This window comes from Euwallacea fornicatus, chromosome 13, assembly GCF_040115645.1.
Source record: "Euwallacea fornicatus isolate EFF26 chromosome 13, ASM4011564v1, whole genome shotgun sequence".
Lineage (NCBI taxonomy): Eukaryota > Metazoa > Arthropoda > Insecta > Coleoptera > Curculionidae > Euwallacea > Euwallacea fornicatus.
In genome coordinates, this window is record NC_089553.1 from 4,209,505 (window position 1) to 4,231,753 (window position 22,249).

The 22,249-nt window shown below is 36.7% G+C and overlaps 1 protein-coding gene across 50 annotated transcripts in view; it reads left to right on the forward strand.

Moving 5' to 3' along the window:
- Dscam1 (Down syndrome cell adhesion molecule 1) overlaps positions 1–20,829 on the forward strand; it is a 105,373-nt gene extending 84,544 nt beyond the window's left edge. For 31 of the 50 annotated variants that reach the window (XM_066289594.1, XM_066289586.1, XM_066289597.1 and 28 more), the window contains 17 exons: positions 1,790–1,992; positions 2,050–2,305; positions 2,362–2,517; positions 2,573–2,878; positions 2,938–3,054; positions 3,801–3,979; positions 4,037–4,248; positions 4,302–4,478; positions 4,537–4,703; positions 9,011–9,208; positions 11,418–11,585; positions 12,005–12,109; positions 12,569–12,790; positions 13,415–13,564; positions 13,625–13,780; positions 15,125–15,195; positions 17,643–20,829. In XM_066289594.1, the coding sequence (XP_066145691.1) occupies positions 1,790–1,992; positions 2,050–2,305; positions 2,362–2,517; positions 2,573–2,878; positions 2,938–3,054; positions 3,801–3,979; positions 4,037–4,248; positions 4,302–4,478; positions 4,537–4,703; positions 9,011–9,208; positions 11,418–11,585; positions 12,005–12,109; positions 12,569–12,790; positions 13,415–13,564; positions 13,625–13,780; positions 15,125–15,195; positions 17,643–17,705 (2,906 nt within the window). In that variant the 3' untranslated portion in view covers positions 17,706–20,829. Of the gene's footprint in view, positions 1–1,789; positions 1,993–2,049; positions 2,306–2,361; positions 2,518–2,572; positions 2,879–2,937; positions 3,055–3,800; positions 3,980–4,036; positions 4,249–4,301; positions 4,479–4,536; positions 4,704–8,826; positions 8,986–9,010; positions 9,209–11,417; positions 11,586–12,004; positions 12,110–12,568; positions 12,791–13,414; positions 13,565–13,624; positions 13,781–15,124; positions 15,196–17,638 lie in introns of all 50 variants that reach the window. The other 19 variants (XM_066289571.1, XM_066289568.1, XM_066289566.1 and 16 more) reach the window with 4 other exon arrangements.
- Positions 20,830–22,249: the final 1,420 nt, after the last annotated feature.

The following is a 22,249-nucleotide window of genomic DNA, read 5'->3' on the forward strand; positions in this document are numbered from 1 at the left end:
TTATACAGGGCGGCCGTTTGGAAAAGGAACCACGCGCAGCCCCGAAGAGCTAAGAAAATTCCTGAATGAACGCTCGAGCATGGAGAACTTATTTTTCAGGAGGACACATTTATTCTAATTCAGACTCCCTTATCTGCAACTCCTTAAGCAGCAGGGTGTTCATCCCCAAAATTTTAAACGGAAAAGGAGGTCGAGTGACACCTCATTTTGAAGGTAATTTAATGTACTTTATAACCCCCGAGTTTGAAGTCTCTGCTGTCAGCAGAACCAGGATGATGGCTTCCCAAAAATGCGGAAATTGAGTTATTTACGTTCAGTTATTTTACCTGATCATGGTACGTTTACTTTACCACAGTGAACTGAAGGGTATTTTCTTTACATTGTTTTTATTAAGCTAAAAAAAGGAAACTGGGCCGGTAGCTACCAAAAAGCGCCAAGCTAAAAACGCGGCAGTAAATGACATTAGTAAAGTGGCGGTTTTGGACCATGTTTTTCAAGACCCTCCATTAAGAGCAAAAAAGGTAGAGGTGCCCTCTGGTGTCAAGTGTACAAATATTCAACTGATTAAAAAAAAATACAAATTTCATCCGTATAAAATACACCTGTCGAGAGAAGTTTCAGATGGAGGATTGGAAGGATGATTTCGATTATCGCTTGCAATTTTGTGAAAGTATGTCAGAACGGATTCTAAATAATCAACAGTTCCTTTTTAATGAATTTTTTTTATACGAATGCTCTTCTTGAACGGCACTGTGAATCGACGCAACTGCCGTTACTGGTTTAATGAAAATCCTGTAATTATTCACGAGGTCCATACACAATGTCAACAAAATTTAAATGTTTTATCGGGAATATTTGGTGGCCGTGTGTCCGGCCTGTATTTTTTACTTGGCAATTTGACGGGGACAACGCATTTTGGATTATCAGCAAACGCCATTTATCCGGCATTAATAGAGATGATTGCCAACGATGACCAATACAAAGGAAACCATTTGGTATTCCAGCAAGACGGTGCGTCACTTCATTATACATTGACCGTTCATCAGTATTTAGATCAAAAGTTTCCTGGGCGATTGATTGGAAGCTAAGAGTCCATGGAGTGGCCTCCGCGTTCTCCAGACTTAAGTCCATTTGAATTATTTTTATGAGGTTACTTTAAAAGTAAAATCCACGTCACCGAACCAACATCTTTGAACGACTTATTGCAACGACGGATCAGTAACGAATTTAATCAAATCACTCCACATAAGATTCAAAATATTCGACGGTGGTTTCAACAAAATCTCTTCTATTGCATGGAGGCCAGAGGTGGGGATTTCCTACATTAGCACAATTGATTTGTTGACGAGAATTTTTTTTGTTAGCGTAATACAATAAAACTGGCAAAATAACTGGACATAAATAACTCAAATTTAATTTTTGAATATTTGGAAGGCGCCATCTTGGTTGTGTTAACAGCTGAAACTGGAAACTCAGGAGTTCTAAAAAACGCTGAATTACCTTCCAAATGAGATGTCATTCGGCCTCCTTTCCATTAAAGATTTTGGGAGTAAACACCCTCTCGCTTAAGGAGTGCAGATAAGGGAGGTCGAATTAGCCTAAAAAGCTTTCCCTCAAAAATATATATATGTATATGTGACGTGACTCAATGTTTTTTCATAAGTGCTCTTAGCTATTCAGGACTGTGCGTGTTTCGGTTTCAAACGGCCACCCTATACAAAATAGATGGTGAAAATACACTACTTTTTCCTAATGGAAAGTGCACTTCTACATTGTTTCAATTCGCAAGGTGGCCCCCCAACTGAAATCCGGGTAGAAGCCGAGGATCAACACACTTTGGTTGTTTACTGGAAGCCGCCGGTAAGAGATCACTGGAATGGTGACATCCAAGGATACTACGTAGGGTATAAACTTTCCAACACCGACAAACCTTATTTGTTCGAAACTGTCGAATTTCCCCGCGAAGAAGAAGGCAAAGAGCACCACTTAAAAGTATGTAGAATTTCGCTTATTTGATTTCTCTGGACCCGTACTCACCAAATCTTGCAGATTACGAACCTGAAAACTTACACTCAGTACTCAGTGGTGGTACAAGCGTTCAACAAAGTAGGAGCTGGACCCACTTCCGATGAATTCAAGGCAAGCACTGCTGAAGGGGTTCCTGAGCAGCCCCCAGATAAGGCAATGTGCACCACCCTTACCGCCCAAACCATCCGCGTTTCCTGGGTTTCGCCTCCTCTTATTTCTGCTAATGGAGTCATCAAGGGGTATAAAGTAATTTACGGACCTTCGGACACTTGGTTTGGTAAGCCATCATTTACTCAACCGCAAAAATTCGAAGCTTCACAATGTTTCCTTTAGATGAAAAAACGAAAGACACCAAGATTACCGCTTCCAGTGAAACCATCCTGCACGGTTTGAAGAAATACACAAACTACAGCATGGAAGTCCTGGCTTATACCTCCGGTGGCGACGGCGTTCGCACCACTCCCATTGCCTGCCAAACTGAACAAGATGGTTGTTTTCTCTATCATTTAACATACAATTTAACTCAAATTCTTTTGCCTAATAGTACCTGAAGCACCAACTGCAGTTAAGGCTCTCGTGATGTCCCAAGATGCCATTTTGGTCAGCTGGAAGCCACCCACTGAGCCCAATGGAATCGTAGAGTATTACATGGTTTACTATAAAGTAGCTGGAGAGAGCAGCGAAAAGCCTAAATCTCAGAAAATCGTTCCTAACATAAGAAATCAGAACTTGAGCTTCCAGGCTAAAGGACTAGACAGCAATTTGAAGTATGAGTTCTGGGTTACTGCTGCTACCACCATTGGAGAGGGACAACCTTCGAAAAAAGTGGGAGTCTCTCCAAGTACAAGCGGTAAGTATAGACTTCAACCTTAATCAAGTTTAATAACATTTCTGTATTTTTTAATTTAGTTCCAGCCAAAACTGCTTCGTTTGATGATCGATTTACCACTACTTACAAGGAAGATGTGACGCTTCCTTGTCTGGCAGTCGGTGTACCTCCGCCTCTGATTACATGGAGCATTAAAGGTACGAAGTTGAGATTGGTCGAAATTGTTATTAGTTAATGAAGATTTAGTGGTTTATAGCTCGGTTAAACCAAAAATACCCTAGAAAATTTTGCGTAATAACAGAAATATACTCCATTTTTAAGTAAATGACGATCCAATTAACAGAAGGAATGGGCATAATGTGCGATACTCTCTTCGAATTGTTGTTGCAGCCACTTCAAGACGGTCACAAAAATCTTCATAGCGTATTTCGTAGGTGTAAACCATGTTTTTCGTAAAGCTCCGTAAATCAGTATCGAGGGATATTAGATCGGGTGATCGAGGAGGCCATACAATAGGGTAGGGAGTGAACTTCAAGTTGTAACGCTTACATTTTCTGTATATGCAAAGAATACCATTGGTTTTTACGGAGTGTTCTCCAGAAAATCTGAGTGGAGATATTTTCCAAATACTGGTGAAAGGACCTTGTTCGACAAAGTTTAGCACTTTTTTTCCACATACCAAACTGGTTGTAGGCTTACTCTCGAAAACGGGTAGAGATAAGAGTTTGTCTTGTCAAATACCTCGTAGAAGAATTCGGAGTATCAGAATTTGTAAAAACATTGCAAATCGTTTGAAATAGATGTTGTAAATGAATTTATCGTATCTCGCAAGGAGCAAATTTTGTACCATTGTTTGTGGGTCACCCTGCACATTCCAGGAGTATTTTTTGATGTGTGATTGTGTTTGTATTGGAATTTAACCCATGAAACTGATTTAATCTAGGAGTCAAATTCAACGCCAACACCAACGACCGCATCCGTCAGCAACCAGACGGCTCACTCTTCATCCGTGACGTGACTCGCACCGACGCAGGCGAATATTCTTGCAAAGTCGAAAACGACTTTGGTCAAGATTCAGTTACTCACCAGTTGATTGTGAGCGCTCCACCAAGAGCCCCACACGTAAGAGACCTTCCACGTTTCTTCTCACTAGCATGGAACTAGAAACTTTATACGTAGATCACCCTAATGTCCACCACAACCAATTCTCTGACCATCAGAATCAAACCTCACGACTCCGATGGGGGTCAAATTCACGGCTACACCATCCACTACAAACCCGAATTTGGAGAATGGGAGGATGTGCAAGTGGGAGCTGCTACTGACCAGTACACTTTAGAAAAGCTTTTGTGCGGTACCCGATACCAACTCTATGTGACTGCCTACAATGGGTACCGTAGTTCTCTTATTAATAGTGGCTGCAATAACCGAAGCCCTTTATTAGAATCGGCACTGGAGATCCCTCGGACAATCTCAATCCTAAGACCAAAGGGGAAAAGCCCTTAGTGCCCAGCGCAGAAGATTTTATTGAAGTCAAGTCTAACAGCATCACTTTACATTTGGGCAAATGGTCTGATGGCGGTTGTCCTATGCTGTATTTCGTGATTGAACACAAGAAAAAGTTAGCTGTTAACTTCTAGTTTGTCTATAATCGAAAAATTGAACGTTCGAACTTCCAGGACTAGCTCGGAATGGATTCAGGTATCGAATAATGTTAAACCTGGTCAGAACTTTATTTTGCTGGATTTGGATCCCGCTGTTTGGTACCATTTGAGGGTTACTGCCCACAATAATGCGGGATTCAGTGTGGCCGAGTATGAATTTGCAACCCTGACTGTTACAGGCGGTAAGCATTGTATATAGTGTATATTTGTGTGGTTTTTAGTTGGTCATGATGAATTTTTGCTTCTTCTGTTATGTAATTTATTTGTCTTTTTTTTTTTTGTTAAGGAAACAGGATGATTTCCCATACACAAATTTTCAATAACAACATTGAGTGAAACAAGATTATTACTTTGTTGATGCATCTTTTTTTCGTTTAATTGCGTTTTGTGGTTCTTATTCGTTCCTTAAATTTATTGTTATGTTTGCAGCACTTGTTTTATACCCACTCACCATGTGGTCATATGCTTTTTTGAGTAAAAAGGTTTATTATTGTTTCCTAACAGCAATAGTACCTGAATATAATACATGGCGCTGCAAATCTTCTGGGGACCTTTCAGTTTCATATTATTCATATCACGATTTCTGTTATTTCTCGTCACATGTGTCCAACACACACACAACTAAAAACCTTTCTCATCACTTTAGTTTTATTCTAACATCATTTGGCTAATAGGCATACGTCCGATATCAGTGTTTCATGTGTTAATTATATATTTTCGCATCTGATTTTAAGGTATCTTTCAGTTTTTGCAAGTTTAATTTATTGATTTCATGTTTTCTGTTGGTAGCGTCCTCTAAGAATAGAAATAATGCAATATACACGACAAACTGCAACATATCGGTTCCTACCTCGGCGGCATCGGAAAAATTTTAAAAAAGTTTCGAGATTAATTTTGAGAATTTTTTTATTTTTAGAAAAACTCAATTTCAGAAAACGGCCTCGAGTATTCCGGAAACTCTTCTTATCTGCACTTAGCAGCACTTTTTGATTTCCAGTTGAAAAATCATATTTTTAATCAAATTAAAATCGCAATCTGCTCGAACTTACCTTCGCCTTAGCTTATTACACTCTTTCGATACCTCTTAAATAAACTTTTCGTTTGCCTCGGTATACGAATCAAACTAAAAAAAAATTACGATTCCTTTACTCTCGACGCATCTGCTACATGATCTGTATCGTCCTGACCAACGTTTTTTGACCGTTTTTCTTAAAATAATTTTTCTCATACTTACACCGGGTAGTGACGTCTAAGTGAATCGTATACTGTAACATGTAGATTTATGGGTAGTTGACTTATGAAAAGGGTATGTTGGTATATCGTCGAAGAGATCGCTCCGTGCAGCCTTCACGTGTGATCGTATCACAGGACGTGTAGACATATACCGCCAAAAAATCCAAATTAAAACCGAAACAAAACGACATAACTCTACCGATTTCCGAGATGCTTTGATTAATTATCGAGAAAGATTCACCCTGTATTTCAGAGGGGCACTTTCGGATTGGCACAGGTTAGGTTTGCCCGAATACCGAGGTTTTTATCGGGCAGGTGTTTCGGTGAATCCCACACTATCCGGCCGAGAGAATACCGGGTCGGATGTGTTTTAAAGATTTTCCTCGTGAATATAAGGCATTATAATTTAAATTTCGGTGGTGGCATGTAAATCTATGACGTGTAGATGGAAATATAAAAATACATGCGCGAAAAATTCAATTTATGAGCACAGTCAGTTCCTAAACCCTCAATTTTACCCATTAAAATATAATGTGTTGCAGATTGTCTCTGAAAGTTTGACATGAAAAGGTACTTTAACCCTTCTCCTGCATGTGTGTTATCACTGCATTTGCAGAGATATGCGACTATAGATTAATGCTACTTAGAATCTTGTAGTGAAATGTGAAATCAATAAATGTTAAAAAAAATATTAAAACTATGTATAATATCAAGCCGTTATTAAGGGAATATGTACGTTTATTAGAGCTATTCCTTTCTTACTGTTAATATCGGCAGTTTTCTCACAAGGCAACAGAATTCTTACGTTGATATTTATACAAGTAGAATTTAAGCAACTACCGATATACAGGGTGATTGAAAGTGTGCAAAAATTAAACTTCGAATTTAGTATTTTTCGGGCTGTAGGGGAATATATCATATAAAACTTTTCACTAGGACGTCTCGTTAAACAAATACAGGGTGTGCAGCTTAAAAAGCTAGTGCTGTTATTTAATATCTTTTTAAGTTCTTTCACTAAAATTGATATGCTTATGTGGTGGACCATTGACCACACTGAGATCTACAAGATTTTTCGATTCCGATCTCAATTTCCTGCAAATTAAAACTCCTTCAGACGTCTCGAAAAAGAGCTGGTGATCAAATAAGAGTTGAAAAACAAATTGAAAAATACTTGGCTGCTGCTAGATGTGATTTAAAATTACTTGACAATCTGGCAGCATCTCGACACGCACCACATCTCAGATTAATTCGATTTTAAAAATATTAGAAAATATGCAGAACAATAAGTTTTTCAGTTAATCACCCTATATCGTTCTAAGGAAGAGTCCTAATGGAGAAATTCATGTGAATCCCGCCTGAAGCTAGGGAATTTTTTTTTATTGCACCTAGAGCATGGAAAATCACGGAGGAAACCTTGTTACAACTTTACCCTTTAAAGTAGGGCCCCAAAGCAACGTTTTTCAAATTCATTACTTAGTCTTCCAAGAAAAAAATATGTTGTCCTCTAGACACTAACACTGCATGTTCAGCAATAACAAATAAATCTCTAGTTTAATCAATGGTTTGCCCCCCAGCACTGAGGATTATTTAATTAAAAAAAAGTGGCGTTTCAGAGTTTTCTTTGAATATACAAGTTATTTTTGGAAGTCTTCAATTGTCTCGTGAAAAACAATTTGGGTGTTGTCGTATCTCGAAAACAGTAAGCGATGCGCCCTTTTGACCATAGAACACGCGACGCCGGCGCGCACCCAACACATACACGTTAAAAAACATTTCAATGCACGGTAGAATACATAATTTCATTTAAGCGAAATAAATAATAATGGTTTTTAATTTGACACTCGATTAAGCCTGTTTTTTCAAACTCCTTGTAACTTTGCCAGCAAGATAACTTGCATGGTCAAGCTGTCCATTTCCATAAAAATGTGTCTCATTGGCAAAGTTAACAGCGGTTTAGAAAACCGAGTCTTAAGACGTTTCTAAAATAGAACCATTCACTGCGTCCTGCATTCAAATCGTTTGTTTCTCGGAATTGACGTGTGGCGTAAAAGAAACTCGAGGGGCCGTTTTGCTTCCAAATTAAATTAAGTTTTCGAATGTGGCAAAAATTGAAAATTGGTAAAATCATTTTCGGTAAAAATGTTTCATTGATCTGCTGGTAGTAACCGAGCTGTTAACGTATGAGGATGGGAAAAAATCTGTTTTTTTCTATTCCCCGACATGTGCGCAATCTCCGTATTAACGGCCCGAGATTTCGTAATTTCATTTTGAAAAACTAAGTAATGAATCAGAAAAAAGTTACTTGGTCCAGAACGTGGATATCGTAAATTCACTGTCGCAATGACATTCATAATCCAGCAGAAGACGAAGCTACGAATGAAGCGATACTCACAGCTACGTCTTCGACTCGGCTAATGAATTGCGGTTGCAGAAAATTTTTATTTTCACTGAGAAAAACACGATCTTTCCTCCGATTGATCCACTTTTCTCAAATTGGCATAACAAATGATCAGCTGGTAACGTCACTAGTGACGCAATACAGGCAGTGAAAGTGTTACTCTGCCCTTTTTTGTGTCTTTAAAAAATCACTTTTTTGTCGATCTCAGAAAAAGGTAATTTAGGCACGCAGCTCGATGATTATCCCTCCTTAAGAAGGCACTTTTAAGTTCGAACAAGGTTTCGTAATTCAACATAATAACTTGATTTTGGTTACACGCAGCTAAAAGGGAACTTATTTTTCATATACTTTGCGTATTCCTGCAGAAACGATAAATTTGGAAGAAACATTCAGCCCTCAATAAAATATCACATAATTAGAGAAAAACTTCAACTGAAGTATGGTCACACGTACCCCATAAGCGGTACGTTACCTAATCAAAGACGTCGTTAACGTGTTCATCTTTGACCAGGTAACGTTCTTTCGCAATTTACTTAAAAAGATGCCATTTGCCGAGTGTCAGGAAGCTTTCTTTTAATAAACGTGACATAAAACCAAGCCAAAAACTAACAGAGCACGTCCATACGTAGCGGAATGTTTATACCCTGAGAACACCCCCTGTGTTTTGGTTTCAGGTACTATTGCCCCAGCCCGCGAAATCCCCAAGGAGGACACCCTCCAAATAATCCTCGCCAACCTAAACCTAGTAGTACCCGTAGTGGCTGCAGTGCTCGTCATTATCGTTGCCATAATCGTGATATGCGTGTTGCGCGGCAAAGGAAACTATAACAAAGGTAAATTGTCGGTCGTTAATTCTAGGTACCATCGCCCCAGCGAGGGATATGCCCGGGATGAGGATGCTGTTCCCGTGGATCCCGGAGTGGGTCGAGTGGAACATCGCGGTGCCGGTGGCCGCGACGGTGGTTGTGGTTGTGGTTGGTATTGTGGTGGTGTGCGTGGCCTTGTCGAGGAAGGCGCATGGCCCCCTACAGACCCGACTGCACAGCGATTGTATGTGTATGGATCGTTTTTTTATCATCTCATCTTCTTAATTTTTTTTTCCTTCTCACCGTAGTGTCACTACATTCTAGGTTTGCCACATCTTCACCAAGAGTGGGAATTTTTACTTTTATTTCATTGAATTTCCAATAATTATCAGTAGTAAGTTTCATTTCTGAGCAATTGGGAGGTGCAAAATATTCCATATTGCGGGTTATTATAGTTTCGGGCTGGACTGTGTTAGGACTTTTTATTTTTATTATTTTTTCAAAGTTTGAAGTGCCAATTCTACGTTTTGGGTTTAACAATCATCATGCAAGTTTGATCGCTACGTTTTTTGTTGAAAAACTAAATTCGGTGGAAATTGCATTTCCGCAGAAGCAAAATTCTCGAAGAAAGCCCCACGAAGGTAGAACCTATGCAAGTCGAAACAGCCGAATGGAATATATTCAACATCTGCATCCGTATTTCGATATACGCGAAAAAAAACCGAAACGCGATAATTTTAGATTCCGAAATTACATCCTGTGATGTAAAAATTTCATCCCTAAATTCAACCCCGTTTGCATGAGAATTAAAACCCCCGAATTTTTAAATTGAACTATGGGTTTGTGATACCTCATTTGAACATTTTTTCATTCGCTGGTCAAAATTGTTATGGTTTTAAACTTTACCCGAAACAATAATAGAAAAAAAATCATGTAATTTGAGAAAAATCTCTACAACGAACTAGAAACGTATTGACTTATACCATTTTATTATTGATAATGTAATAAATTAACCAAACAAATCAGTCTCAATATACCGCGACATGATTTTTCCCAATCGGTGAATAGGGAAGCGTGGATCTTTGGAATGGCCAGCACGCTCACCTGATCTGACTCCATTAAAATTCTTCTGGGATGTTTGAAAAGTGTGGCGTACAAAATCAAATCACGAGGTTCAGTGACGGTTGCGATTAGATCGGTTAAGCCTCAGATACTGGTAAATGTCAGAAGTTTTTTTATTTACGATTAGGATACTGCCAAGATGTCCAAGGCACGCATTACATTATCAATTACGCAATGGTATTGATTATTAAGTTTTAAGTTTATTGTGGAGACTATCGTTGATTACATGAATTTATTTATTTCTATTATTCTGGGCAATAAAGGTCAAAACCATAACGATTTTCAATAAACAATGAAAAGACCTCTGAATTGAGGTATCGCAAACCCATGCTTGCAGTTTGAAAATCTGGGGGTTGCAATTGTCACGCAAAGGGGATGAAATTTTTACGTTACATGATGCAATTTCAGAATCTCGAATCGATCTGTTTTGGCATTTTTTTCACATATGTCGAAATATGCAGATATTGCATTTATTCCATTTATCTCTTTCACCCTGTATAGATCGTCCATTTCTGGTACGCAAACATGGGAATCTCGGTAATATAAGGTTGGTTAAATTGCAGTAAAGTCGCGCAATTTGAAGTTCAAGAATATACCGTTTTAAAATTTGAAAAATTCCGATGACTTCCGGAGGTATTAAAATATATATGTATAAATTATAATCAAGTGGGTAAAGATCTGGTAAGCATACCGGCCAACATAGAAAAACTAGAAACTGCACCAAACGCAGCTAAATTTTTACAAATAGGAAATAATTTCAAATTGGTTGTCGTCTTTCTGGGTGCCACGTAGGTATGTATGTATTTTCCAAAGTCAAAAATTTTGATTTTTGGACAGGTAATTCGTATCTCATTACATTAAAAATAAAATTAATTTATTTTTCTGCGTGTCTGGGCAATTTGTGACAAATTGACTATTTGATTCGGAAGGACAGGGAGAACCGAAACATCATACAAATGTACGTTGGGCGTCCAATTTAACGTACAAGTTTTTTTGTTACTTCCAGTTTAACGGGAAATTGGGGCTACGAAATGAAACAACTCTTTTCTTTCAGCAATTTAATGTCGCATGTATTAACCAAAAACTTCATCGTCATAATTCATTTACAATTTCATTTTAATCGGGGTAAAACACAAAAACCATTTATTCCTTTTGAAACCGTCAGCTGAAACATTTAAATTTCTCTGTTTTACCTTCGAACCTTATTTTAGTTATTTAGCTTAATAATTGTAAATATTCGATATAAATTAGTGGGCGATTTCAGTATAAAAAATTAAAAAAAAAAAAAACAAACATCCATACTTTAAAAAATTAACGTCCTGCTCCAAATCTCTCAGATGACGTCGTCTACAACCAATCCTGCAACGCTGCTTCCACCCTGGACAAGCGTCGTCCAGATCTACGAGACGAACTCGGCTACATCGCTCCCCCCAATCGAAAACTACCCCCTGTTCCAGGGTCGAACTACAACACTTGCGACCGTATTAAACGAGGTACCGCTTTAAGTAAGATCATTCATCGCTTTTTAGCATGCTCTTTAATTTCTAGATTTTTTTGTTATCTTTTGTGTTACTTAGTGCCTTCATGCGGATGTCCCATCGTTGTTAGCCATTTGTATACAGCATTTTCTTTATGATAGAGGTGTTTTATGGATGTAGTACATAAAAGGAGATAATACAGGGTGGTCATTGGAAAAGTCTCAAGTACGCCTTATTACGGTTCTTTTTGATGACCACGCCCGTTAAATGCTTATTAGTGTTAAGTGCTTGGCCCCAACGCAAGAAAATAACTTCGAATTAGTAGATTTTTTTTTTTTTTCATTTTATTTGCTGAATTTTTTTTTTAACCGACAATCCTCTGACGGGCAAGAGGACGCTTCTAACGTTTCCTATTATTTTTTTATTGTTTACATTCGATAATTTAGGAGCTCATTATCGCTCTCATTCCACTTGGGACCCTCGCCAACGCCATTTGTATGAGGAGTTAAGGAGTAGGCGCGGATCCAACGAAACGGTTCATACTCACAGAGGTAATGAAACGGTTTTTCTTTTTTATTGGTTGGTAATTTTTTGCGAGTATGACATTTTTTGGAATTTATGAAAAACGGTAAATTTTTGCACCGCACGCTTTTATTTAAAAAAATTTTCACTTTGTTATTTAAACATTTTCAATGATGTTATGAGTGAAGTCAGCCTACTAACACGACTAACTTGACGTTGTATTTCCTCAACCCTGTGCCTTCTCTAACAAAGTAAGTGCAAATTAGTGTGTCTACCCAGTTTCTTTCATTGCTTCTTAGCGAGGCTTTTCATTAATAATTATTTACAGCATGAAGTTTTGTGATCGTTGTTAACACACTAACGTTAATTGACAAATAACAATATTTCTAATATGTCTGTGTCTCGAACTTAACGATACTCTGCAGTGTTTACCGAGAATGGCTACAATCGTTACATAACAAATAACGAGCTAAAACTATCTAATTTAGGTATGGATGATGAAATCTGCCCCTACGCCACCTTCCATTTGCTGGGCTTCAGAGAGGAGATGGACCCTACCAAGGCTATGCAGTTCCAGACTTTCCCTCATCCTCACGCAGGCACCATGGGGCCATCTGGGATGAACACCCCTCACCAAATTCATTCGCGCAACGGATCACAATCGATGCCTAGACAGGGAAATAGGAGATATGATAGAGTTGGATCTCAAGGTACGAGTGTTATTTCTGAATCAACGGTAAAAGTTCCGTAGAAGAAAGTCAGAGGTTTAATTTGCTTGATAAAACTTGTACTACAATAGAAAAACGGACAAAGAAAAAAGTAAACATATCATCTACAAGGGGACTTGTTAACAATCGGTTGAAAGCTGGAGAAATGACACTTCATATGGTGATGATTGCAGAAAATGTGCCTCAACCGACAGTCGATTATTTCGGATATACATACAGGGTGTTCCTTAAGGGAGGAAATACATGCAGAACGCTTGTTTTTCAGGAATTTCTTCTGGGAAATTACTGTGTCGTCTAATTTGCGACTTGAGGTCTTGGACCCTTGGAAAATCAGTTTAAGGACCTTAATCTTTCACCTTCAAAAACATAGACATAGCTACTGATGCGATCCTGTATCTCTGAAATCAAAGAGCATTTTTGCCAATCGGCTTGCAGAAAGACGATCGATTTCAGCCATTATTTTAAAGCAAAACACCCCACGTGCTTCCTAGATAAATTCATTTAAAATATAGAAACTGAATAAAATTTTCGGAAAAATATCCCAAATTTTGATATACTGATTTCCGTCATAACTGAGTGGTGATCACATCTGCTCTTGTCTTACAGGCAATGGCAGCATCTATTCCCCAGGTCCAGAATACGATGATCCCGCCAACTGCGCCCCCGAAGACGAACAATACGGATCGCAATATGGCGGCTACGGAGCTCCTTACGACCAATATGGAAGCCGTGGATCTATTGGTCGTCGTTCTCTAGGTGGTTTCAACTCAGATATACTATGAACGTTTCTCTTATTAACAAACTATTCAATTGCAGGCTCTCTTCGCATCCCACCAACCAGCAACTCCCCTGAACCCCCACCGCCACCTCCACGCAATCACGATCCCTCCTTTAACGATTCCAAGGATTCAAATGAGATTTCCGAAGCTGAATGTGATAGGGATCAACTGATCAATAGCAGGACCTATGGGGGTAAGTTTCGGTACCAACGCGATCTTTTATGAGTGGCCCAAATGCAACTGTGATTACATACATATTTTATGCATTTTTGAGTCCTGCTTAATATAAGATGTGAAAAAATTTATAAATAATTCAAAAACGGTACTAAATAAAAACTAATTTTCAGAAGACGAAGCGGGTAAGTGATGAGTTTTTCGGAGTGATTTTTCTATGGAGTTTTAGATGGATTTCTATGCATTACCATAGTCGTTGTCACTCTCGTTATCATTCAAAATTAACTAGGTAAACTTGAACTAAAATTGTGAGGTTTGACTGAGTGTTGGCAAAAATTGAGACTGACGAACAAGAGTCTCTACGCTGGAGCAATAATCTATGCTAATCCAGCGGTTTCGATCCAAACTGATGGATTTTTGGAGGCTGGGAGTCAAGAACCAGAACAGCTAGATGTAATGGATTTATTGAAATCATTTTCAATGTCAAGAAATTACAATTTTGATATGGGACAAATTCAATCGTTAATAAAACCTAAAAAAAATTCGTAATGAGTCGACCCTCCACGGTTTAGTCCCACCTCCTGGTCACCTCTAAACATCGAAGTAAGAAGTCGATCGATATCCTCCTGAAAGATTTCATTCCGATCACCATTTGTATCAGAAACCGCCAAAATTCGTGCGGGATATTCAGTGTTTAACCTGCACAGTTCCCGACGTGTTAGGTCTGGAGATTTGGGCGGCCGAGGGTAACAGATTGATCTAACTTTGTCGAAAGCAGTTTAACGGGACGGAAAATCGTTTACGTGTGAAGATTTTCCTTTATACATAAAGAAAAATCCTTATTACTAGGTGTTCTGGTTGCTGTCACCAATGTATTAAGCGCCTAATCCGCATTCCTATGTGATCAACTTTTGCCTAGACATTTCCGAGCACTAACTTGCTATTTACCTACTATATGAGGTACACCAAAAGTTCCTGTTTGCCCAGGATCTTCATTCGTCATACTCACAAACCATAACTCATCCAAAAACAATCAAATTATCTCACGTTTAATTCTCCTGCACCAAGACGTGTCTGCATGGTTTTTTTTTAATTTGTGACTAACAAGATGTTTAACATGTGTTTTAATAAAAAAATGTGATTTAACTTTCCACGTCTAAATCATAATCTAATTTTTTTCCACAAAATCGATCCGACTGTGTATGGGTTCTGCCCATCACACTTTCTTTCATTTTAGTAGTTTCTTCCTGTTTAATTATTATTTTGCATATAGAGAGTTTCCATATTATTTTTTGGACATGTTTATAGATTATAATAAATGTTGTCTTTATTGTGATCGTGTAGTAAGTGTGGTCTTTTTCAGTAATGAGAGGTAACGCAAAGGATGGCATGACCCACGAGGAAATGAGAAAACTGATTGAGAGGTCAGTACTACTGAAACTTTCATTTTAATTCAATTACCATACTAAACCCGTATTTTGCTGTAATGTCGCTTTAATCTGTAAGTTGTCCAGAGTTGAGCCTTGTACAGATTCAGTAAAAGTGCTTGAACTTTCATTTATTAACAAATGAACTAGAGATTAATTGAATAACCATAATCTAGGAGAACACCCCATGTATTTTTTCAATTTCACATTTATCATCATGATATCTCTGTAAAACCACTAAATGGGTTATTCTTTCACGAATCCCTCTCAAACAGGAAACTGTAAGTCTTTTGCACTGTAGCTACGCTTTTTAAATAATTTTATCTCCTTTAATTCACATGTTTCTTTGGTAAAACGCTCTGTGTGTTTTAATATTCTTTTGATTCGTTCCTTCTTTACATTTTTAATAAAGTTGTAACACTGTGTGGGGGTTTAGCCGAAACGTACACTGTTTACTTTAGTGTGCTTATTATGTTGATTTATTAACAACTGCATGATTTTGATTAATATGGAAATTAGCATGGGACGGTGTTTTGGTGTTTTTTGTGTGCGATTTAAGGAATTCGAAAGAAGAACAGTAACAGTCGGAAATGGTATTGCCTTCGCCATTCGTTTTTTTTTTAAACAATTTCCAGTTTATACACAATTTTTTAGTTTATTGGGGCGCATTTGTGCGCCCTTGAATCATCATAATACTCTGGATTGTGAACTCATGGAAATTTGGACGCAGCCTAAAGCCTGAAACTACTGTAAAAACGTAAAAAGTCGCCTGAAACAGGCTATAAAATGTCACTTTTACTGCTTGGTTGTTACATTTTCTTTCCAGTCACTTCAAATTTGATAGATAAGCGCCAGCGAAAGTTAAAAAAATCATGTATAGGAAATATAACAATGAAGAGAAAGCTTACCTCAATCGGAGAAAAAAATGTATGCGTTTTACTCAGGAAAAGAAGCCAAATTTGCAACTTTTTGGGCTTTTGAAACAAATACAGTAGTGGAAAAAAGTATGAAATATTTATATGATATTGAGGATGTTTTTCTCGGTCAGAGGTTGGACCCATCCACAGAGTTGAAGGAAAAATCGATCGTTTCCCATATCTAGGAATTTTTTGTAAAATAAAAAGTTTCCATTTGCTGAAGAATCTGAGTCATTCATTTGGGAATACCAACAATTCAAAACACACTTCAATGGTAGTTGGAGAGTGGTTTTTTACGAATTAATGTGAACTTAATCCAGTATCTTTCACAATCTTCTGTTCTTAACTGGATAAAATGTCTCTGGGAAATATTAGGTCGCAGGATTAGGATATCGCCGTTGGAAACAAAGAATTGCGGAAAACTATTCAGGAGGAATGGATTCGGATTCCAGTCGAAACACTGCAGTCATTTGCCCGCTTTCTACCTAGAAGGTACCAAACGGTACTAGGTGCTCATGGTTATGCGACAAAATACCACTTCATTTATTTGTATTATCACAACAATGAAAGTATTCCGTAATTTTTTCCAACCACATATTTGTATTTTTATGTAAAAAATTTACTCGTTGATGGGTTGAATCACCACTACTTGTACATTTAGCAAATAAACATTACGAAATAATTTTGACTATTTTTAGAATATTCTATGAAGTAGGAAGAATATATTATTATTTACCGAAATATTCCATATTTTTCTCCACTACTGTAAATGTCCAATGAGGCCGTTGCCGGCTGGCATTTGCATTTTAAATAACCTGAACTAACCCAAATACAGAATGGCATTGAATACCGATTGTTCGATTAAATTGATAGTCATCTTCGCTTTGTTGCAATGTTAAAAAATTTATAAGGTGAAATGCCTTTGAAAAAGAGGCAACAATTCGGATATGGTATACGTGTAGTGTAAAACAAACATTCCAGCCTTACCAAGGGCTCGAATCAATGCCCTTGTTAACAATTTGGTGTCAAATTTGTCACCATTTTCAGAGATAAGAAAAAATATTTAAAAAAAAAGATAGAAAACATACTAAAATGCTCAAGAGGTGCAGTGCACACTCCGAAATTCTTTTTAATAGTCGTTGAAAATTTTCAGTTTCTTTGATATAAGTCCTGTCGTCATTCCATAAGGTTAGTGGTAAATGGTCAGTGTTTCATCATAGTATTTAATTAAAATTTATTTGAACAGTTATTTAAAAAATACGAAAAAATTTTAAAATAATTAAAAAATCTGAATAAAAAATGCAGATTAAATTTCGAAAATCAGGTTAAGCTAAAAAATGGTAGAATGAATGAGAACATTTTAAATTTAAATTAACACGAAAAAATCTCATGTCATTAAAGATGACATGCCGCATATGGCAAAGAAAGGGTCACCCCTCAGGGATTAAAATTTGAAAAATCGATAATAAAAAAGGTTGATAACTATCGCTGATGCCCTTATATGATTATTCTCTTTTTTTTTCTCAAATATAGAAACGAAACAGGACAAACCACAACAGCAAACGGGGGACTCACAGCCTACGATACTGTGGCAGTGTAATCTGTAAGCTGCACACGAACGCATCTTGTATCTTTTAAGTTTACAGATATTTGGCAATAGCATTTCACTTAAATTCGTCATGCAATTATATTAATATCTGAACAATCTCAAAGCATTAATCAAAATTTTAAGCTCGAAGATTGCCAAATATCTTGTATTGCAGTGGACATTCTTCACTATGATTGCACGCAATGAGACTGATTGGGATGTGAAGTATACTCTCTTGTCCGCGAAGAATGCTCATTACTACTACTACTACTACTATTACTGGTTTTACGGGGGACAGGGATGTGTAACGAAGAACGCTCATTGCAATTGTCGCATTTTTAATTAACACTTTTTTACACCAAATATTTATATTAAGTTGCCTTTTCTTTGGGCTTTGGAGCCGCTAATCGCGATACGTACAATATTTGCCATTGGTTGGTGGATATTTTAGTGTGAGTTGCGTTTTTGGTCATTCATTCGATTTGTACAAAGTGGCTCAATGTGTCATGTGATATTTTTGTGGTTTGTGGATGTTTGTTTTCGGGGGAATTAATCGGTTAAATATCCCCTTCAAATATACAGAGTGATCCACGTAAAATAGTTCACTACCTTATATTAAAAACCGTGAGGTCTAGAAAAAGAAGTTCGACATAAGAGTTACTCGGTTTCTCATGAATTTTTAATTTTTAATATTTCCGAAATTGCAATTTGGTTCAGGAAACCGCGGCGAGATCAAAACACATCTTTTTAAATGGAATGCCCCATATTCTGTTGGGGATATTAATTCTGCGTTTAACTATCACTACTTTTTATTAGGAAAAAATACGAAACATTTTTAGCAACTTTTGGGTTAGTTCAACTGAGAGTAAGGGTCGAAGGAAAAGTGGCCTCTTTGAAATTCTCAATAAATTCACACAGTATTAATTGAATCGTTTGTAAACATGTTCAGGTGAAGACAAAGGGTCGTTCTACTAGAGAATATTTTTTATTTTCGAGAAATTTTATATAAGACGTGAAAAAAATATTCAAACTTCACATTTCAAATGTCTGATACCAGTTTTTTAATAGGACACCGTGTATTTTTGTGAAAATGAATTTTTCTATAATTCACTCTGAAATGATTCAGCTGAGTATGTAAGATCTCTCATTCTAGGTATGCCTGTAAGGTATATATATATCATTCGAAAGTGAATTGAAAGAATAAATCCTTTTTCAAAAAAATACAGGGTGCCTCACTTTAAAAAATCGACTTTGAGGCACTTAAAATGTGAAATTTTTTTTTTGCATCTTGTATGAAATTTCTCGAAAATCGAAAGTATGCTCTAGCAGAACGACCCTTTGTTTTTACCTGGGCAAGTTTTCAACCGATTTAATTAATACTATGTGAATTTATTGAGAATTTCAAAAAGCCTATTTTTTCTTCGCTGTTTACTTTAAATCGAATTAACTCAAAAATTGCCGAAAATGTTGCATATTTTGCAATAACGAAAAATGCTGATAGTTACAAGCAAAGTTAGTATCCGCAACAAAATGTAGACTATTCCATTTAAAAACATGTATGTGAGTCACGTCATGGTATTCTGGAACACCCTGTAACATCAAAAATACTAAAAAATAAAAATTTGTGAATAACTGAATAACTTTCGTGGAAAAACGGTTTTTTCTTAATCTTCCAGTTTTTGAGATACAGTGGATCATCTTGCGTGGACCTGTTTGTACGTTACTGCCATAGATTTTGCCATAATTTATTACGTCAGATATGGAGAAGAGCATTAAGGAGGGATATTTAACTAATCCAGTCTACAGTTTGGTGCCAAAAATAACCATATAAAATTTGCTACGATTTACACCCAACAACAGTACCAACATACTGTAGGCATATCTAATTTTGTATAGGTAGCTTATCGTTTATTTTTATGCTTTATTAGATTGTTTTTGTTTTCTTCTTTGAGTAGTTTTTAGTGCGGTTGGCGATATGGTTTTGTTGTTTTGTTCGTGCTATACAAGTTTTCTGAAGGTTGTGCGTCGCCAGCTATAGGTAATATTGCGCTACGAATAAATTACTATTGTAACATAGTCTTCATGATTAATTGCGACAGTTTTGGGCCCTTCGGAGCCCAGGTAGTGCTTTACTTGAGTTACACAGCGAAAGTTGGAGGCTGTTGGCAAATGTGTATTTGAAAAGTTAGCGGGTATTAAAAAGATCAGTTGATGCTTATTATTAACTAATATTACGAAATATATCAATGTTTAAAACTTTTAAGCATGCATACAAAATATTGAGATATAGGTGTTCAAATTCAAAATTAGATCCAAATTTACCATAGATGTTGATGAGAATATTATACTTAATATCTTTAAAACTACGCCAATACTCAACAAGCTAAGTTTCGCTTGTCATTGACCCTTTAGAACGTTATCATAGAATAGTTTTTAGACGTACCTATTATAAATTTATGAATTCATGGTGGCATTTTAGACTGTCCTGGTTCACTTTAGCTTCAAATTTGACTCCTGCGTTACCGCTCTAATATTCAACATGCTTAAAAAGCACCTCACTAAACCGTCTATGGATGTTTTGCAGTTTCTTTTAATAGCTTCAAGTTCCTATAATAAAATAGCTTACAGATTCCCGGTATATACATATGTATACCTAATAATATTTTCTATATCAACATATAGCTTAATGTCGTTTTCGTGGCTAGTCAACCGAACTTCTAATTAAAGCTTATAAAACATATTTAAAGCGACAGTTTTATAAATTAATGATTTTGTGATAATGGTTTGAAATGCCATTATTTGTGTACTGTAAGTGTGCTATATATCCATAGTTTGTAAGTTATCTGTAATATTCTCTATAATCTTATTACAATTATTCTTACTGTAGTGTCATAATCTTCTATATACAACTATTATGTATATTAATTTCTCTGAAGCATTTAACCTTTATATACTCTCCTACTAACACCATTTTCGATTTTCTACTTTTGTGTACATTTTTATTTACTTTTACTGTAATCGCATACATTTGACGAAGTTGAGGGTGGATTTATTGCGTTTTAATGACGCATATCCATCCGTTTAAATTTCAAGCTTGTGTACCAAAGTTTGATTTGGTAATATAATATAAATAAGTGTGAGCAGTTTTATTTACTAAACCCAATATTAATAAAAATGAGGAAAGTTAAGAGAGACCTCAAAACGTTCGTGTTTGAAGAGAATACCTTACAAATATACGAGGTCTATATAGAAGCTTCATCAGTTCAAATCGGAACATCGGAACTAAGCAAGTGAGAGAAAAACCGCAAGTACGGCTAAGACCAAAAACGACATGGGCGGAGTCAGTTCGATCGCTATATCTATTTGTATGTTTAGATTAGTATCGACTTTGTTTCCTTCGCGGAAATAGATTTTTTTTATATCAGGAAAAAAACAGCAACGTAAATAAATGGAAAAAACGAAAACACAGCAACTCTGTGCGTTGAAATCGAAGTTCCTTACATGCTCTATCTCTACTTGTCAATTTATTTTTAAACGATAAACGAATCGTTTCGTTCGGTTTATCAATTCCCCTCGTGTCTACAGCCCGTATCGCCACCATTAAAACACCATGAACAAATAGCAAACTCAGATCATCAATCAATCATCTCTTCATCAATGACGCACCTAAATTATATTCCAACGGAAAAATGTACTTTAATTTATAAATAAGTCAAAATTCGAAGCTAAATATAATTATTACTAGAACTTATATCAGTTCGGAAACTGTGAGAATTCTGGCAATTGGATCTGGACTGACCCCGCTCACTTAAACGGCTAGCTCTCAATCCATTTCGTTGATCTTTGTTGGAGGCATATTAAAACTTATGCGATCCTTCTCCTACTTGCAAAATTCCTATATTGCAATTGAACCTATGATACGTGTACATCTTGTACCATTGTGCTATCAGGTGAAGATTTGCGACATCCGCAACTTTTGATAGTTTAATGAATTCGTAATTTACCAGCAAATCGAAATTTCAATAATCTTCGCAAAGTCGAAATGTTTTACCAGGATGGATCAGTAGTACTGGGGGCGACGAATATATTGAATTTGATGTATTATGTATTAGATTTTATATGTTGGTGTACATTGAATACCTCAGTACTAGATAAATATTTGAGAACATCCACGATTCTCGATAAATTAGCAGTTTCGTAATTTTTCAAAGGGGTGATTCGTCTGGGGAAGATGAATGGGTCGAATTGAATACATTCTATATTGATATGTCTTTAATTTACAGTGATAATTTTAATTTTAAATTAAGATTTGATAACGTTGGAGATTCTTGATATATTGGCGGCTTCAAGTATAACTGTTAGGGTAAATTGCCATAATATTCGCAAAACCGTGATGCTTTATCAGGACAGAACATCAATAACGGGGGCAGTGAATACGTCGCAGTTTAAGTATTGTACATCTGGTTTTGTGTGTTGACTTATGTCTTATTTTCACTGAATATTTCTCTGTAGGATAAAAATATTATGGCGTCAGAGATTCTTGATCTATTGGCGGA